Source organism: Oncorhynchus nerka, linkage group LG6 (assembly GCF_034236695.1).
Source record: "Oncorhynchus nerka isolate Pitt River linkage group LG6, Oner_Uvic_2.0, whole genome shotgun sequence".
Taxonomy (NCBI): domain Eukaryota; kingdom Metazoa; phylum Chordata; class Actinopteri; order Salmoniformes; family Salmonidae; genus Oncorhynchus; species Oncorhynchus nerka.
Genome location: NC_088401.1, coordinates 26,216,883 through 26,232,698, shown reverse-complemented (window position 1 = coordinate 26,232,698; position 15,816 = coordinate 26,216,883). Strand labels below are relative to the sequence as shown.

At 44.0% G+C, this 15,816-nt stretch overlaps 1 protein-coding gene across 4 annotated transcripts; it reads right to left on the bottom strand.

The window, feature by feature from the left end:
* Window positions 1-9,353: 9,353 nt before the first annotated feature.
* On the bottom strand, window positions 9,354-14,623 carry aoc1 (amine oxidase copper containing 1). Of its 4 annotated transcripts, none has more exons than XM_029661175.2 (5): window positions 14,533-14,623; window positions 12,303-13,847; window positions 11,351-11,639; window positions 10,664-10,796; window positions 9,354-10,480 (listed from the first exon to the last, which is right to left on the bottom strand). In XM_029661175.2, the coding sequence occupies exons 2-5, from the start codon at window positions 13,843-13,845 to the stop codon at window positions 10,211-10,213; spliced, it is 2,235 nt and encodes a 744-aa protein (XP_029517035.1). In that variant the 5' UTR covers window positions 13,846-13,847; window positions 14,533-14,623; the 3' UTR covers window positions 9,354-10,210. The 4 variants fall into 4 exon arrangements, with proteins under 4 accessions (XP_029517035.1, XP_029517036.1, XP_029517033.1 ...); XM_029661176.2 differs by having other exon boundaries at window positions 14,525-14,614; XM_029661173.2 differs by having other exon boundaries at window positions 14,529-14,614.
* Window positions 14,624-15,816: the final 1,193 nt, after the last annotated feature.

Sequence of the window (15,816 nt, the reverse complement as noted above, 5' to 3'; positions counted from 1 at the left end):
TCACTTTAAGCAATGTCACTTTTGTTTTAAGGGGACTTCGTCATCAGCCAAAACGAGGTACCTGGCTCACGCCTGGGATGCTCATGCCAACATGAATGCAATCAAATCTAACTAATGATTTGTCACCCCAGATGGTTCGTTTAAATTTCTACCATTGTGACGAGATGGATACAGCAGTTGCTTACAACTGTAGCATTGTAGCTAAACCTAACCCTAATCCTTTTCCTAACCTTAACCTCATTCTCCTAATTTGCTACGTTAATTCATCTAACCCCCTGCATTAGATCACAACCTCAGGAGGCTGAAGAAATTAGGCTTGTCACCAAAAGCACTCACAAACTTCTACAGATGCACAATCGAGAGCATCCTGTCCGGCTGTATCACCGCCTTGTACGGCAACTGCTCCGCCCACAACCGTAAGGCTCTCCAGAGGGTAGTGAGGTCTGCACAACGCATCACCGGCGGCAAACTACCTGCCCTCCAGGACACCTACACCACCCAATGTCACAGGAAGGCCATAAAGATCATCAAGGACAACAACCACCCGAGCCACTGCCAGTTCACCCTGCTATCATCCAGAAGGCGAGGTCAGTACAGGTGCATCAAAGCTGGGACCGAGAGACTGAAAAACAGCTTCCATCTCAAGGCCATCAGACTGTTAAACAGCCACCACTAACATTGAGTGGCTGCTGCCAACACACTGACTCAACTCCAGCCACTTTAATAATGGGAATTGATGGGAATCGATGTAAAATATATCACTAGCCACTTTAAACAATGCTACTTAATATCATGTTTACATACCCTATATTATTCATCTCATATGTATACGTATATACTGTACTCTATATCATCTACTGCATCTTTATGTAATACATGTATCACTAGCCACATTAAACTATGCCACTTTGTTTACATACTCATCTCATATGTATATAATGTACTCGATACCATCTACTGCATCTTGCCTATGCCGCTCTGTACCATCACTCATTCATATATCTTTATGTACATATTCTTTATCCCCTTACACTTGTGTCTATAAGGTAGTAGTTTTGGAATTGTTAGTTAGATTACTCGTTGGTTATTACTGCATTGTCAGAACTAGAAGCACAAGCATTTCGCTACACTCGCATTAACATCTGCTAACCATGTGTATGTGACAAATACATTTGATTTGATTTTGATTTGACCTAACCAGCCACACTAATTCACCTAACCTTCCACGTTAGTTATCCTAACCTGCTACGTTAGTTATCCTAACCTGTTATTTAATCAAACCATCTGTGGCGACAAATCATCAGTATCACCACACCGGTTCACATGGGACAGGCCCGGGGCATTAATTGAATCCCATCAATAGGTGTGTGGTGAGAAGTGAGGTTTGGCGTTTGAGTCAAATACATTTAGGTCAACATGGCTATTGAAGACCGTTTTCAAGACTAGGCCTATACTTTTGAAATATTCTTTTGGATGGTTTCCAGTAGACCACTTGGAAGTAGACTGCTTGAGCTTGTAACTTAAATGTCTGAAATAGATAGATCATTTTGGATCTATTCAGAGGGAGTCAATCCACTACAACCCAGACAGTTTATTTTGACGTGGTTTATTCTGTGAGTTACTTCCTAAAATATTTGCTGTAGTACTGGGTGGACCTCAGTCTCAATAAAGGCCTTCATTTTGGTAGCTTGTCGTTCACCACTCCTATGATTAGGTTTACTCAATTAGACTTAAAGTGGTAGCTGTTATCAATTACTGTAGGCTGTAAAGAGTTCCATATTTTCATGTCTTCAGAAAAAAAAGGTGCTATCTAGAACCTAAAAGGGTTCCTTGGCTTTCACCATAGGATAACCCTTTGAAGAAGCATTTTTGGTTGCAGGTCAAAACCCTTTTGGTTCCGTGTAGAATCCTTTTGGGTTCCATGTAAAAAATCTTTCCACAGAGGGTTCTAAATGGAACCAGGTTTATCCTATGGGGACAGCAGAATAACCATTTTGGAACCCTTTTTCTAAGAGTGTATATTTCACTGTCACTGTTCATAACTCTGACCGTGCACTGTTCAGTGAGGAGTCCTACTAGCATGGTTGCTGCTGGCTGGCTCTTTTGTCTGCTTGCGCCCTCCTAAGTTTCTCTTGACGCTCTAGTGCTCTCCCATGGCTGTTGTCATAGTGACTCTTCTCGTCAGAGAAGAAAATAAAACAAATTGCCCTTCCAGCCCGTAACTTAATAGGGGATTGTTAGGTGGTTGCAGGATACATTTGTCTTACGTAACCCAGCACTTTAATTTTGCTACACTGTGAGAGCAGTGAGTGGTTATTACAATTGTTTGAGATTTATGCCTTACCGTAAATACAATATCACTGTTGTTATGACAAAAAGTTTAGGCTTGTCTTCATACAACTTTCACTCCCTTAAAGCATCACACTTATCTCCATTAGTTTTAGGAGGAGTCCAATCATAGCACGTATTCTATAGCCTTATACTCTAAAACAGTAGCGTATCTGCTATATCAAATCAAATCAAATCACATTTTATTGGTCACATACACATGGTTAGTAGATGTTAATGCAAGTGTAGTGGAATTCTTGTGCTTCTAGTTCCGACAGTGCAGTAATATCTAACAAGTAATCTAACAATTCCCCATCAACTTCCTAATGTACACAAATCTAAAGAGGTGAATGAGAATATGTACAGTACGTATAAACATATGGATGAGCAATGGCCGAGTGGCATAGGCTAGGTGCAATAGATGGTATAAAATACAGTATATACATATGATATGAGTAATGTAAGATAAGTAAAACATGATTAAAGTGGCATTAATTAAAGTGGCATTGTTTAAAGTGACTAGTGATCCATTTATTAAAGTGGCCAGGGATTGGGTCTCAATGTAGGCAGCAGCCTCCCTGAGTTAGTGATTGCTGTTTAGCAGTCTGATGGCCTTGAGATAGAAGCTGTTTTTCAGTCTCTCGGTCCCAGCTTTGATGCACCTGTACTGACCTCGCCCTTCTGGATGGTAGCAGGGTGAAAAGGCAGTGGCTCGGGTGGTTGTTGTCCTTGATGATCTTTATGGCCTTCCTGTGACATCGGGTGCTGTAGGTGTCATGGAGGGCAGGTAGTTTGCCCCCGGTGATGCGTTGTGCAGACCTCACTACCCTCTGGGGAGCCGCTATGGTTGAGGGCGGTGCAGTTGCCATACCAGGCTGTGATACAGCCCGACAGGATGCTCTCGATTGTGCACCTGTAAAAGTTCGTCAGGGTTTTGGGTGACAAGCCAAATCTCTTCAGCCTCCTGAGGTTGACTGTTGCGACTTCTTCACCACACTATCTGTGTGGGGTGACCATTTAAGTTTGTCAGTGACGTGTATGCCGAGGAACGTAAAACTTTCCACCTTCTCCACTGCTGTCTCTTCGATGTGGATAGGGGGGTGCTCCGATATAGGTTATATATGAGTCTGCTAAGATCCACATCCTATCTGACTTACCTACTGTGACACAATCATATATGGCATGTACTGTATAGAAAGGGCATCTAACCTTTAAGTTTCATGTAAGTGTAATGTGAGTCAAGAATGTGAGGCGTGAATCAGGGTCAGCAATATACCATGAATGGCACCTTCTATTTAGCCTTCTATTTACCTTCTATTACTACTGCCGAGTTACCAGCAGTAGTAGCAGCAGCAGTAGGGTCAGTGTGGGCTTTTGATTCCCCAGCCCCCATGCATCTCTGGGGGCTGTGTGACGGTGGTGATGGCCCCGGTCACAATGAAAAGAGAGGCATGGAAGATGGATCAAAACAACCGTTGGGGGTGATGGAAATTATGCAATAGGGCTCAACCCTTCTCTGTGTTTCCAAATTGACTGCCATGCATGCTCCTACGCTGTTATCTCCCCTGGGGTAATGAATGCCAGGCACTGGTTATGTTCTGTTACAGTGTGTGGCATAATTCCTGACTCACTAGGCCATTCACAGCCATGACACTTGTGAATCCCCATTTAAATGAAAACCATTTGACTAACATCCCAGTTGTTTACTGGCTAAAAGACCCTAGCGGTCTTTGAATCCGTTTTCCGTCCTGTGGAGTGGATTGGACCGGATTCTATCTGCCTGGCTGGCTGTCTGTATCTCAGGCTTTGTCTAAGCTGCTCTGGGTTATTTTGAGAAGTGGACAAAGAGGAATGGGATGGTTGACATACCAAAGGAGACAGACTGGCCACCTAACCCCACTGCATGGAGGGAACGATAGGCTGCTGGGGCACAGCATGTTCCCACACAACCTTTTCTCTCTCCTCACACGTTTACATGTTAATCGTGCTTAAACACTGTACATAGAAGCCACTTACAATATATTTGCACATAGGGACCTGATTGTCCCATATAGTAGGCCTTTTAAAATATAAACGCAACATGCAACAATTTCAGAGATTGTTACAGTTCTTATAAGGAAATCAGTCAATTGAAATAAATTCATTTGGCCCTAATCTGGGCAGGGGCACAGCCATGGGTGGGCCTGGGAGGGCATAGGACCAACCACTTGGGATCCAGGCCCACCCACTGGGGGAATCAGCCCGAGCCAATCAGAATTAGTTTATCCAGACAAAAGGGCTTTATTACAGAAATACTCCTCAGGTTCGTCAGCTGTCCGGGTGGCTGGTCTCAGACGATCCTGCAGGTGAGGCCGGTTGGATGTACTGCCAAATTTTCTAAAATAACGTTGGAGGCAGCTTATGGTTGAAAAAAGAACATAAAATTCTCTGGCAACAGCTCTGGTCGACATTCCTGCAGTCAGCATGCCAATTGTATGTTCCATCAAAAACTTCAGACATCTGTCGTATTGTGTTGTGTGACAAAACTGCACATTTTTGAGTGGCCTTTTATTACCCCCATCACAAGGTGCACCTGTGTAATGGTCATGCCGTTTAATAGCTTCTTGATATGTCACACATGTCAGGTGGATGGATTATACTGGCAAAGAAGAAATGCTCACTAACAGGAATGTGAGCAAATTTGTGTACAAAATTTGAGAGAATACTATTTTTTTGCTTATGGAAAATTTCAGGGATCTTTTATTTCAGCTCATGAAACATGGGACCAACACTTTACATGTTGCATTTATATTTTTGTTCAGTGTAGATTGTCAAAGTGTGACACTGCTATCGAAATAAGTGTGACTGTCAAAGAAGGACAAGTTTACTTCAGATTAGTGTAGGTATTAAAATAAACAATTGTTGGCCACTTGCCAGCCAGTCTTGTGCCGATTACTCTGCTAAGTGCCTCTAGCTGATTCTATACCTCAACTTGCTGTCACAGTAAGATAAAGCTGAAGATGAAGACTTTATTATTATTTTTAAATCTTCTTTTTAGACAAAACGTATAAGTGAATAGTTTTTGATTCTGCAAATCAATGTAAAATATGAAACCTTTGTTCCTCAATGACTGTGCAGTTTTAATCTTTTGCCAGGCCCAAGGTTTGCCTTCCTCTGTGGTTCACAAATATGTGTCATTTGATAGTCTCAAAGGGTATTATCTCACCTCCATAAGAAAATAAACCATTCTCTCACTTACATCAAAGTGAACACCCCCGTACCTACAGTCAAAGGAAACTCCCTTGTCTAAATTCTGATAATAACCCTACACTTGTGGAAAACGTGTGTCACTGGTTAATGTCCTACGGTGGTGTTAATTGTTGTTGAACTTTTTCCATGAGTATATATTACTTTACTGTTACTCACCATTCAGACATACTGTATGTGGGTCTTCCATGTGTGAGTCATAGTGACAAATCAAGTGTTGCTCTAATAAACAGGAACCTATTCTAGACTTTGACTCAACTCTTGAGTGTGAGGAGAATGCTTCACACACGCTGTCTGAGACTGTTTTCCACTTGGCCCAGTGGCGCTGAACCGTGGTGTGTGTGTGAGGTTAAACACCGCGGAAGTTAAACACCGCGGAGGTTAAACGCAAGTAAACGCAGTGTAACCACTTTGCTTTTGCCCAACAGTTCGCCAACCTATTGCTAAAATAGGCATTGCAAGTATAAGGAGCGTTTCTTTCTTTCACCCCGACTGGAGATCAGATTTCACCTATGCATTTATTTACCACTACATCACCAGCTCTAAAAGTACACAAAGTAATATTGTTGGGTAATGATTGTCAATAATTTTATTAGAAGTACTCATTGGCCTATCATATTTCTCTTCTTTGATATGTATCTTTAAATCAAGCAGGTGCATGCTGCCTGTAAGCACCACGAGTAGCACTGTCTAAAATGTATTCATTTATAATATTTTTTTATTTCACCTTTATTTACCTTCACAACTGCGACCTGGCCAAGATGAAGCAAAGCAGTGCGACACAAACAACAACACAGAGTCACACATGGAATAATCAAGCGTACAGTCAATAACACAATAGAAAAAAAGAGAATCTATATAATATGTGTGCAAATGACGTGACGAGGTAAGGCAATAAATAGGCCAAAGTAGCAAGTAATTACAATTTAGCAAAATGAACACTTGAGTTATAGATGTGCAGATGATGATGTGCAAGTAGAGATACTGGTGTGCAAAAGAGCAGAAAAGTAAATAAAAACAATATGGGGATGAGGTAGGTAGATTGAATGGGCTATGTACAGCTGCAGCGATCGGTTAGCTGATCGGATAGCTAATGTTTAAAGTTAGTGAGTGAAAGATAAGTCTCCAGCTTCAGCAATTCGTTCCAGTCATTGGCAGCAGAGAACTGGAAGGAAAGGCGGCCGAAGGAGGTGTTGACTTTGGGGATGACCAGTGAAATATACCTGCTGGAGCGCGTGCTACGGATGGGTGTTGATTTCGTGACCAGTGAGCTGAGATAAGGTGGAGCTTTACCTAGCAAAGACTTATAGATGACCTGGAGCCAGTGGGTCTGGCAACGAATATGTAGCGAGGGCCAGCCGATTAGAGCATACAGGTGGTGGATGGAATATGGGGCTTTGGTGACAAAACGGATGGCACTGCGATAGACTGCATCCAGTTTGCTGAGTAGCATTTTGGAGGCTATTTTGTAAATGACATCGCCGAAGTCGAGGATCGGTAGCATAGTCAGTTTTACTAGAGTATGTTGTTGCGGAATAGGAAGCCGAGTCTACATTTAATTTTGGATTGGATTGGAATAGATTGTATTTCGGAATAGATTGTATTGTTATTCCACTTTCTCAAAGAATGACTGTACTCACACTCTATGAGAGCAAGGTTGAAACAGATAGGACCAGGATTTTCTCAGACTAGCTTCCTGTGTGAGACAGGGAAGAGAAGTACATTACAGTATTTCTGGCCTGGAGGAATTATACAGTAGGAGGACATTTGCTCTGTTCCATCTCAAGCGTCAGCAACAGAGCTACAGTCAGGCCGTAAGAGCTTTGATCATGTGACCGCAACAACCTTGGTTAGGCATAGGCTAAGTATGAAAATATGCTGAGTTGGTGTATGTGGTGGGCTCTGTATTTCTGGTTTCTGTAGAGAGGTGTTCAATATGTTGTATCCATGACAGTGAAACTTGGGAGATGTGTTTGCTTTAAGTGTTGTAAGGACCATACAGGCCTACATTTACCTCTTCCAGCTGTCATGTACAGTATTTCCTAAGGCAGAAATCAGAGTAGTTTGTCATCTAACCACTAGATGGCAGTAGCTACTCACATCTTCCCTTCACAGCTACACTAACATTGCATAGCATGTGTAAAATAAGCTCCTGGATCCCTACATACTGATCTTGATGAGAAGAAAAAAAAACTGTCAGGGGAGGTTCTCTTCTGCACTGTTCAATCAATCCAGCACATTTTGAGAAGGAGTCAGGACGGAGTGTCGCCTTTTAACGTCCAAAAGCTGAAGTCGCGTCACAGGGTATTTTTCTATTTCCCCTGAAAACCGATCTGGTTGCTGGGGACTCAGCAGAGGTTACAGCTACACATACACATTCCCGACCACTTTGAGAGTCAGTGAAACTGATATTTAGTTTTGTTTTTATCAACAGACTGCTTTAGTATTGTTTTGCCCTCCAAACATATAGGCAGATGATAAACACTATGTTTTTACCACAGGAGGTTGGTGGCACCTTAATTGGGGAGAAAGGGCTTATGGTAATGGCTGGAGTGGAATAGTTGGAATGGTATCAAATACATGGAAATCATGTGTTTGATGCCATTCGCTCCGTTCCAGCCATTATTATGAGCCATCCTCCCCTCAGCAGCCTCCCCTCAGCAGCCTCCCCTGGTTTTTACTCTATTGCTGAACACATGGTCATGTTTATGTCACTTAGAATACTGTGGCATTGATCTGAGGGAAGAGTTTTCAGTCCTTTACAAACCTCATGTTTGCGTTCATCCCTCACGGCTTAGCCTTATGGCTATACAACTGGTCAAAACTATGTCACAATCTATATTTGTCTTAGAATTTACCAGTTCAGGTGCGTAGTTTGTGGAATAAAGGAGTAACCTTCATCAGGGAACCTCACTCCTAAGGTTGATTATGCTTATCTATGCTGGATGGCATTTGGTGTTGTTACTTTTTGTGCCTCAGGGACAGGGTTTTAACGAGGCTAAACACTTGACCCAGTGATACTCAAGCATCATTTCCCACTCGGCACTGGCCCTCTTACTCACCAAGTGTTATGTTGTACCTTTTACAACCTTCATCAATCTGTTTTTGTCTCCTCTTGCAGAACCTATGAGAAAGGAAAGAATCAAGAGTAGGAGATGTTTGTTGACTCTTCCAGACCAAGCCTAACCGGGAAGAACAGGTGAAATAACCCCTATAGCTGACCACTGTGTGATTTCCTGTATTAGTCACAGGCCAGTATTGACCGTTTCCCACTGTGAGACTTGACACTGTTTTCTTCCCTACAGTTTGTTCATTGTGACACCGAAGCCATCATTACCATGGCAAACCGCAGGAATGCCATTTACCCTAAAGCCCTTCCCTTTTTCACCCATCTTCTAAAATGATCCGTCCTCTCCTGCTTTTTTTTGTCCTCTCCTGTCGTCTCTTCCTCCTGCTTGCATGACTCTAATGGTCCCCATTTTTACCAGACACCGTAAAATGTTGGCACACACTTTTATAAGGTTCTGATTGTAAAAAACCATAGACAACAATTGTTGGCTTATATTCCCTAGGCCTGCTTTTCACATAGCTGATGTTGAAATGTTGCTTTTTGTCTGATTGTACAGCTACAAAAGTGACTGCAGTCGTCAATGCTTGAAGACTAACCCTTTCCCTACTTTTAATGTCATTTCCAAATTCCAGTACAGTTTGAGAATACATGGTCAAGTCAATCAATCTGATTAAAAACACCCAATTGAAAAGAAGCGATACAACCCAAATGTTATACCATTTGATTTAATGCAGTTAGTTCTTTATTGTATCTAATTAAAAAGTAGTCAGGAGTACCTAAAGGAAAACTGTCCCAAAGACAAAACAAATGGAGGGAAAACTGAGTTCTAAAACATTGTAGAATGTTCGATCGGTTCGCTCCCTGCATGTTGCGTGGGGGCAGCTGGTTGCCCCGGACAATGGCGCAGGTGAATCCTGGACTGTTTGTGGGGCAGTTCCGGATCGGCCTGTTTGCTCAGCTAACTTTTTCTCAGTGAAAACATTCTCGCCATGCAGGCCTGCTGGGATCCAGGAGCCCGGCGGACGGTGGCTGATCCCGGCATCCTGCATCCTGGATGCTCAGAGCAACTAAACCCCGTCCATGGAGACCCTCACCCAACAGGGGTTTGAGTGCTTTGACCCCCAGGCCTCACACACAATAAGGTTGGCATGACAACCACAGTAAAAAGGAAACAATCATTCTGCTAGATCTGGGACGGATACATAAGTATATACAAGGCAACACTTGTCTGTGAGTTATGATTATAGAGGATTTCTATTGAAATGTGCCTATGGATAAGAATGGTAAATTGCTTCAATCAATTTGCGTACTCATAAAAAAAATGTAATACGACAAAAAAATACCAAATATTCTTATTCTTTCACATTTCAACAGGTTCAGGTAAGATATCAACATAATATAAATTTTGTTAATGCCTGTGTCATAATGCATTCTTTTGCATTTAAATGATTTTTAAGTTAAATGTCGGAGTCAAGATTTAAATGTCAGCTCACATTAATTTGGCACCACTCAGACGCAAGGATGAAACCACCATTTTGTGTCTTTCCTGTCACTCACACCAGCCCCTCAGACTCCTGCGTAGGTGCCGTTGTAGAAGAAAGGCTTGTCAGTCACACAATGACCTACGACCTCTGGGGTCCATCTCTGGACCTTCGGCTTCCCCTCTTTGTCTGGCCGGACAATGACGGTACTGCGGGATGAGAGAGAGGGGTCCTCATCGAAGAAGTTGAAGGGGCGCAGGAAGAAGCCCACAGAGTTGCCGGGCGTTGCCGTATTGGGGATGTCCTCCGAGTGGGGCACGTGCAGGAAGCCCACTGTCACCCAGGCAACCAGGTCCTACACAAAAGATATTGTCAAGTTGATTGATGAATTGATGAATTGGATTGATTATTGAGTTATACAATTATAATTCCATAACCTGTGTAAGTAAGGAATTATACACAGTAATGTCATCCAGGGTTGAGAAGCTGCTAGCATAAATCTGAGAATGAGTTGCGTTATTGTAGCAGCAGGTCTAACCTGGTTGGTGATGTCTTCATTGTTGCGGATGTAGTCCTCAAAGGAGACCACAGGCTCCCAGGGGTCGTTCTGAGTGTAGATACTACTGCTGGTGGGCTCACTGTCCTTGTGCCTGGTCACAGCCAATGGGTATCTACAGAGGAAAACTAATCCATTATCACGCTCACTAATACAGCCCATATGTACTGCGCTTTAGATAAACTGAATCAGAACTTTCTGACAGTAGATGATTAGAGAGAGAGAGAGAGAGAGAGAGAGAGAGAGAGAGAGAGAGAGAGAGAGGGGTCCAGATAGATAGATAGATAGATCGATCGATCGATAGTAGAGCATTGATACATCTCTTGTAATAATGATCTGTGCCCCCTTCATACACCACAGTATCCATTTCCCATACTCTCTGGATTATCATGGAATTGCTGTCTGTAGTTCATGGTACCTGTACCTTTTATTCATTATTTTATACTAGGGTTTAAAGGGATGGTATCCCTACTACCCCACCATATAATTAGATGGTGACAATCTTTCCCATTCATTTTGGGTTGCATTCTACAGCGGGAACTACTCAACACGTGAAGTGGAATGAACTGAGGTTGACTTTAGACCTCTTCTGATGTATCAAAAGTAACATTTGATTAAATTAACTTTTAGAGTTAACTATACCTTAAACTAGCTGTGTGTTTTTGTTACCTGGACCAGCTGATGCCGTTCTCCTCTCTCCAGCCACGGGGAAGCACACTGTTGGCGTGGGAGTTGTACTGGATGCGGTAGCCCTTCTGGTGGCCCCACTTGTTCTTCTCATTGGGGTTGTAGAAGTGCACGTAGCGGGGGAACTTTTTGCCAAATCGGAAGGCTGCGCTGCGTTCCGTTTGGTGTTGCGTCTTGACGAGCTTGGATTGGACGACAGAATGTTTGTGGCTCCACGGGTTGGTGAAGTTCACGTACTTGAGGTCCATCGACTCAAAGCTATTCTCCCGACCTGGACCGTTTGACAAAAGCAATCATATACTGAACAAAAATATAAACACAACATGTAAAGTGTTGATCCCATGTTTATTGAACTGAAATAAAAGGTCCCCAAAAATGTCCATATGCACAAAGAGCTTACTTATCAAAAATTTGGTGCACTAATTTGTTTACATCCCTGTTAGTGAGCATTTCTCCTTTGCCAAGATAATCCATCCACTTACCATGTGTGACATATCAAGAAAGGGGGAGCTGCTGAGGAATATTTATTTCTGTCTCTAAAGCTATTTTGTGGGCGGAAACTAATTCTGATTAGCTGGGCCTGGCTCCCAAGTGGCTGGGCCTATGCCCTCCCTCATTAAAACCTCCCTTTATTGCCATTTGTTGATTTGAAATGCAGTTGACCTAAGCACTAATGTCAAGTTCTGAAGCAGATATTGCACAGACTAGACATACCATTTCACGTGTGATTTATCAATTGTATTGCCCATGGTGCGGAAATGAGAGCTTATTTTGTGTTTCTTGTCAATGACTCACCAAAATGACTGACAATCTCATGTTGTTGTTTTTGGCTGGGAGCATCACTCATAATGCAATATTTGACCAAAGTTCTAAAATACCTTTTAGAATCTACTTCCCTAGAAGTGTGTGACCAGATTATTAAAACAGAACTCACCGGCAATATCAAGGTCAACCTTGTAGTGGATGAGATGAGTGTGCAGGTTACCAAGTACGAAGTTATACACCTTAGAGCCATAGTGCAGTCCGTTAGGCGTAAAGAAGGTGGCGTGGATGTAGCCGGTGGCACTGACCCTGGACTCCATCACTCCGTTCTGGTAGAAGAGAAAATCCCAGATGTAGTCGTAGTTATAGACGGTGGAGGTGGTACGAAGCACCAGCACGTGGTTCTCCAGACCCCCGAAGAAGTTGTAGCTCCCCTGGAAGTTACTGTTGAAGTGCCTCCTCAGAGGCATCCCTGTGGTCATTTCAAACACACACAAGGCGTTCTTGTAGCGCATGGGCTTGTCCGTGTCGTAGTAATGGTGCAGGTCTAGAAAGGTTGCGATTTCAGGGCAGTCAATGCCAGGCGCCAGCTCGTAGTCCACAGTTCCCATGGCCCAGCCAGCATCTATGTATTTGGTCTGCATGGCGGCGGGGGTGTCACCCGAATAGAAGGCGATGGCTTCCTGGAGGCTGACCTCATAGGCGATGCGCTCTCCATTGAAGCGCAGGTCAAAGATTTGGAGGCCAGCGGATGAGCGGACTCGGAAGGCGAAGGACCAGCCGGCGTATTCCACAAAGTTCCCATCCACGTGGTAGCGAGGGCCTTGGGGCTCTACCAGCTTGGGCCCATGAATGTCGGTGCGCGTGTTGCTGTGCCCACGGGGAATGTAAGTGGAGTACAAGTCTTCATCGTCATGGTCAGGAAGCTGGACCTTCTCCAGCGTTCCCTTCTCATATCGCTCTGCCAGTTCTTCCACATTGTCAAAGTACTGGCCGTTGTACCACACCTTCTCCACCGTCCAGCGCTCAGGATCCAGATCTTTATGGTTCACCAGGACCTCAAAGCCCACAGGGTGGATGAAGTAGCCCTCTACGAACTTCTGCAGCATGATCCAGGTCCTCCTCTCACCCGACTCCAAACCACGGGGCGCAATGTCCGAAAATGTCAGGCAGCGGTTGGTGCAGTTGTGGAAGGAAAATCCACCTGTGGTCTCAAACAGGACCTTGTGGACCTTGGCAGTAATCTTCTGCAAGATGTCAATGATGTGCGAGTACTCCGCCGCCGTGATGGGTCTCGACTCAAACCGAATGGGCCGGTCTCCCTTGAAAGTCTTCCCCGTGTACGAAGTAGGGAAGGGCAGTGGACTCACGATGAACTCAGTGATGTTGGGCTGGGCCTGGTTCCCGAACTGCACCACCACCCTGGCCTGGCGTGTGGGTTTGGCCTGGCCCCGGTCCAGTGTCCTCAGGGCCTCGTGCTTCCGAGGCAGGTGGAGCTCCATCAACAGGATGCTGTTCTTCTTCAGGTCCTTGCCCCGGGTCGCTGTCAGACCCAGCTCTGGCTTGCCTTGCAGGTAGTCCCGGACGTCACGCATCTCACGGGGGGTCAGGTCGGCGAACATGGAGGCTCCATGGTGAGCCCACTCCCGGCCACGAGAGGCTTCACACACGCCCAGAGCAACCAGCAGCACCAGCATACAGCAGCACCTGGCCATGTCTATGGAGACACAACAAGCAGAGAAGACGGCCAGGAATTAATCGAGAACGTGCTCTTATAGTCACCGACAACCCTGTTCTTCCTGTTGAAATGACCCTTGCACTTGAGTTATTGAGCTATGTATAATGCTTATCTAACAAAAGAGCTTGAGTAAACCCTACACTGATCTTATAGCGTGCTTCCTCCGTTTCCTCCAGTGCTGAAAAAAGAAACATACATACAGTACTAGCATCCAGATTGGGACACATTTCCCCCCCCCCCGATCTCTTCTTCCCCACCCCGGTTCTCTCCACAGCTGGAAAAGCAAACCTCCTCCTTTCTTTACCACTCTTTTTTTCCGCTCCCTCTGGTCTTCTAAACAGTATGGATCAGCTTCCATGCAGTGGGGATCTTCGTACAATGTTTCCTTTCCTCCCCTCTGCCCTGTCTCTGTTAATGTTGCATGTGTATCGACCCCTGTCAAGTCTGTTCTGTTCTCAGCAGCACACCAATGGGTCCTCACTTCAATCTGGGACTTATGTGTTACAGATTGCCTCTTTCAAACAGTTTGATTTTATAACATGCTTATGTAACCCTATTTATGTAATATTGTGATATGCTGCAATGAGGCAGAACACGGAAAGCATGCAAATCAGAGCACTGTAGGCAGTGCACGCCTTTGTAACAAAGAAACTGACCTACCTACAGTAGGCACTTCAAACGTTGAAGGGTACTCCTGCTTCCAGCCCTGAGTGAAACAATGTTGCTTTGTCCAGAACCAGAACAGACCAAGCAGTTGTATCCTTCCCTTTGCAGTTCAGATGGACGAGATGTATTATGAAAACAGGGCTCAATGAGCAGCTGCTTATATTTTGCCTTCAACTTGGCAGCGGCGGAACAGGATTGGTCACTGAGGGGTTGTAAAAGTGTTGAAATCTGAGGTCTACTGTATAGATGATTAATTCCACAGGGGGGCACGCCGAGTAACTGAGCAACAAGTGATTTTGAAATGATTTGATTAGCGTAGTACGCTGACAATTTACTTAGTGGTCCAAGTATTTATCCTAGCAGAGGATAGTGGTTCAGTACACATGAGTAATGTTCCCCTAACATGCAGGAGTCTGGAAAATGAATGTAACACTTTCACTGTATGCTCTTAAGGGATGATTTGACCCACAAATCAAATACAATCAAGTCTAATTGTATTGTATTAGTCACATGCTCCGAATACAACAGGTGTAGACATTACAGTGAAATGCTTACTTACGTGACCCTAACCAACAATGCAGTTAAAAAGCATATACATAAAAAATAAAAGTAGCAGGTAATTGAAGAGCAGTAGTAAAATAACAATAGCGAGAATATGTACAGGGGGGGGTACCGGTACAGAGTCAATGTACAGGGGCACCGGTTAGTTGAGGTAACATGTACATGTAGGTAGGGTTATTAAAGTGACTATGCATAGATGATAACAACAGAGAGTAGCAGCAGTGTAAAAGAGGGGGAGAGGGGGGGCAATGCAAATAGTCTGGGTAGCCATTTGATTAGATGTTCAGGAGTCTTATGGCTTGGGGGTGGAAGCTGCTTGGACCTAGACCTGTCAGGCCCCGTTACGAACCGGGTCTCCGGAGTGAGAAACAGGCACTTAACCAACTGAGCCACGAATAGTTGGCAGAACCCAGAAGATGAGGCAGACACAGCAGTACTTGAGACAATGTATTTAATGAAGTAAAAAATGAAGTTCTTCAGGAAAACATGTAACTCCACAACTTCAAAAGGAATTCCACAAGAACAAAGGTAATCCTCCAAGACAAAAAGGTAAATCCACAAGGTGGAAGGTATAGCACAAAAAGCCTCAAAAAATACTCAAAAACAAACAAACAAGAACAAAAAAACAGAATTCCACAAGAGAGTCCACCGGGATCAACAAGAGTACACAGAGTACTAGGGCTGGGTGCTAACATACAAACACAGAGCAAAGGACTGAGGA

Coding starts and splice junctions, on each gene's coding strand:
- aoc1 (XM_029661175.2), bottom strand. CDS start 13,845: ATGGCCAGGTGCTGCTGTATGCTGGTGCTGCTGGTTGCTCTGGGCGTG. Junction 11,640..12,302: donor GGTTGACCTTGATATTGCCG/GTGAGTTCTGTT, acceptor CAAACGGTCCAG/GTCGGGAGAATAGCTTTGAG. Junction 10,481..10,663: donor ATGAAGACATCACCAACCAG/GTTAGACCTGCT, acceptor TCTTTTGTGTAG/GACCTGGTTGCCTGGGTGAC.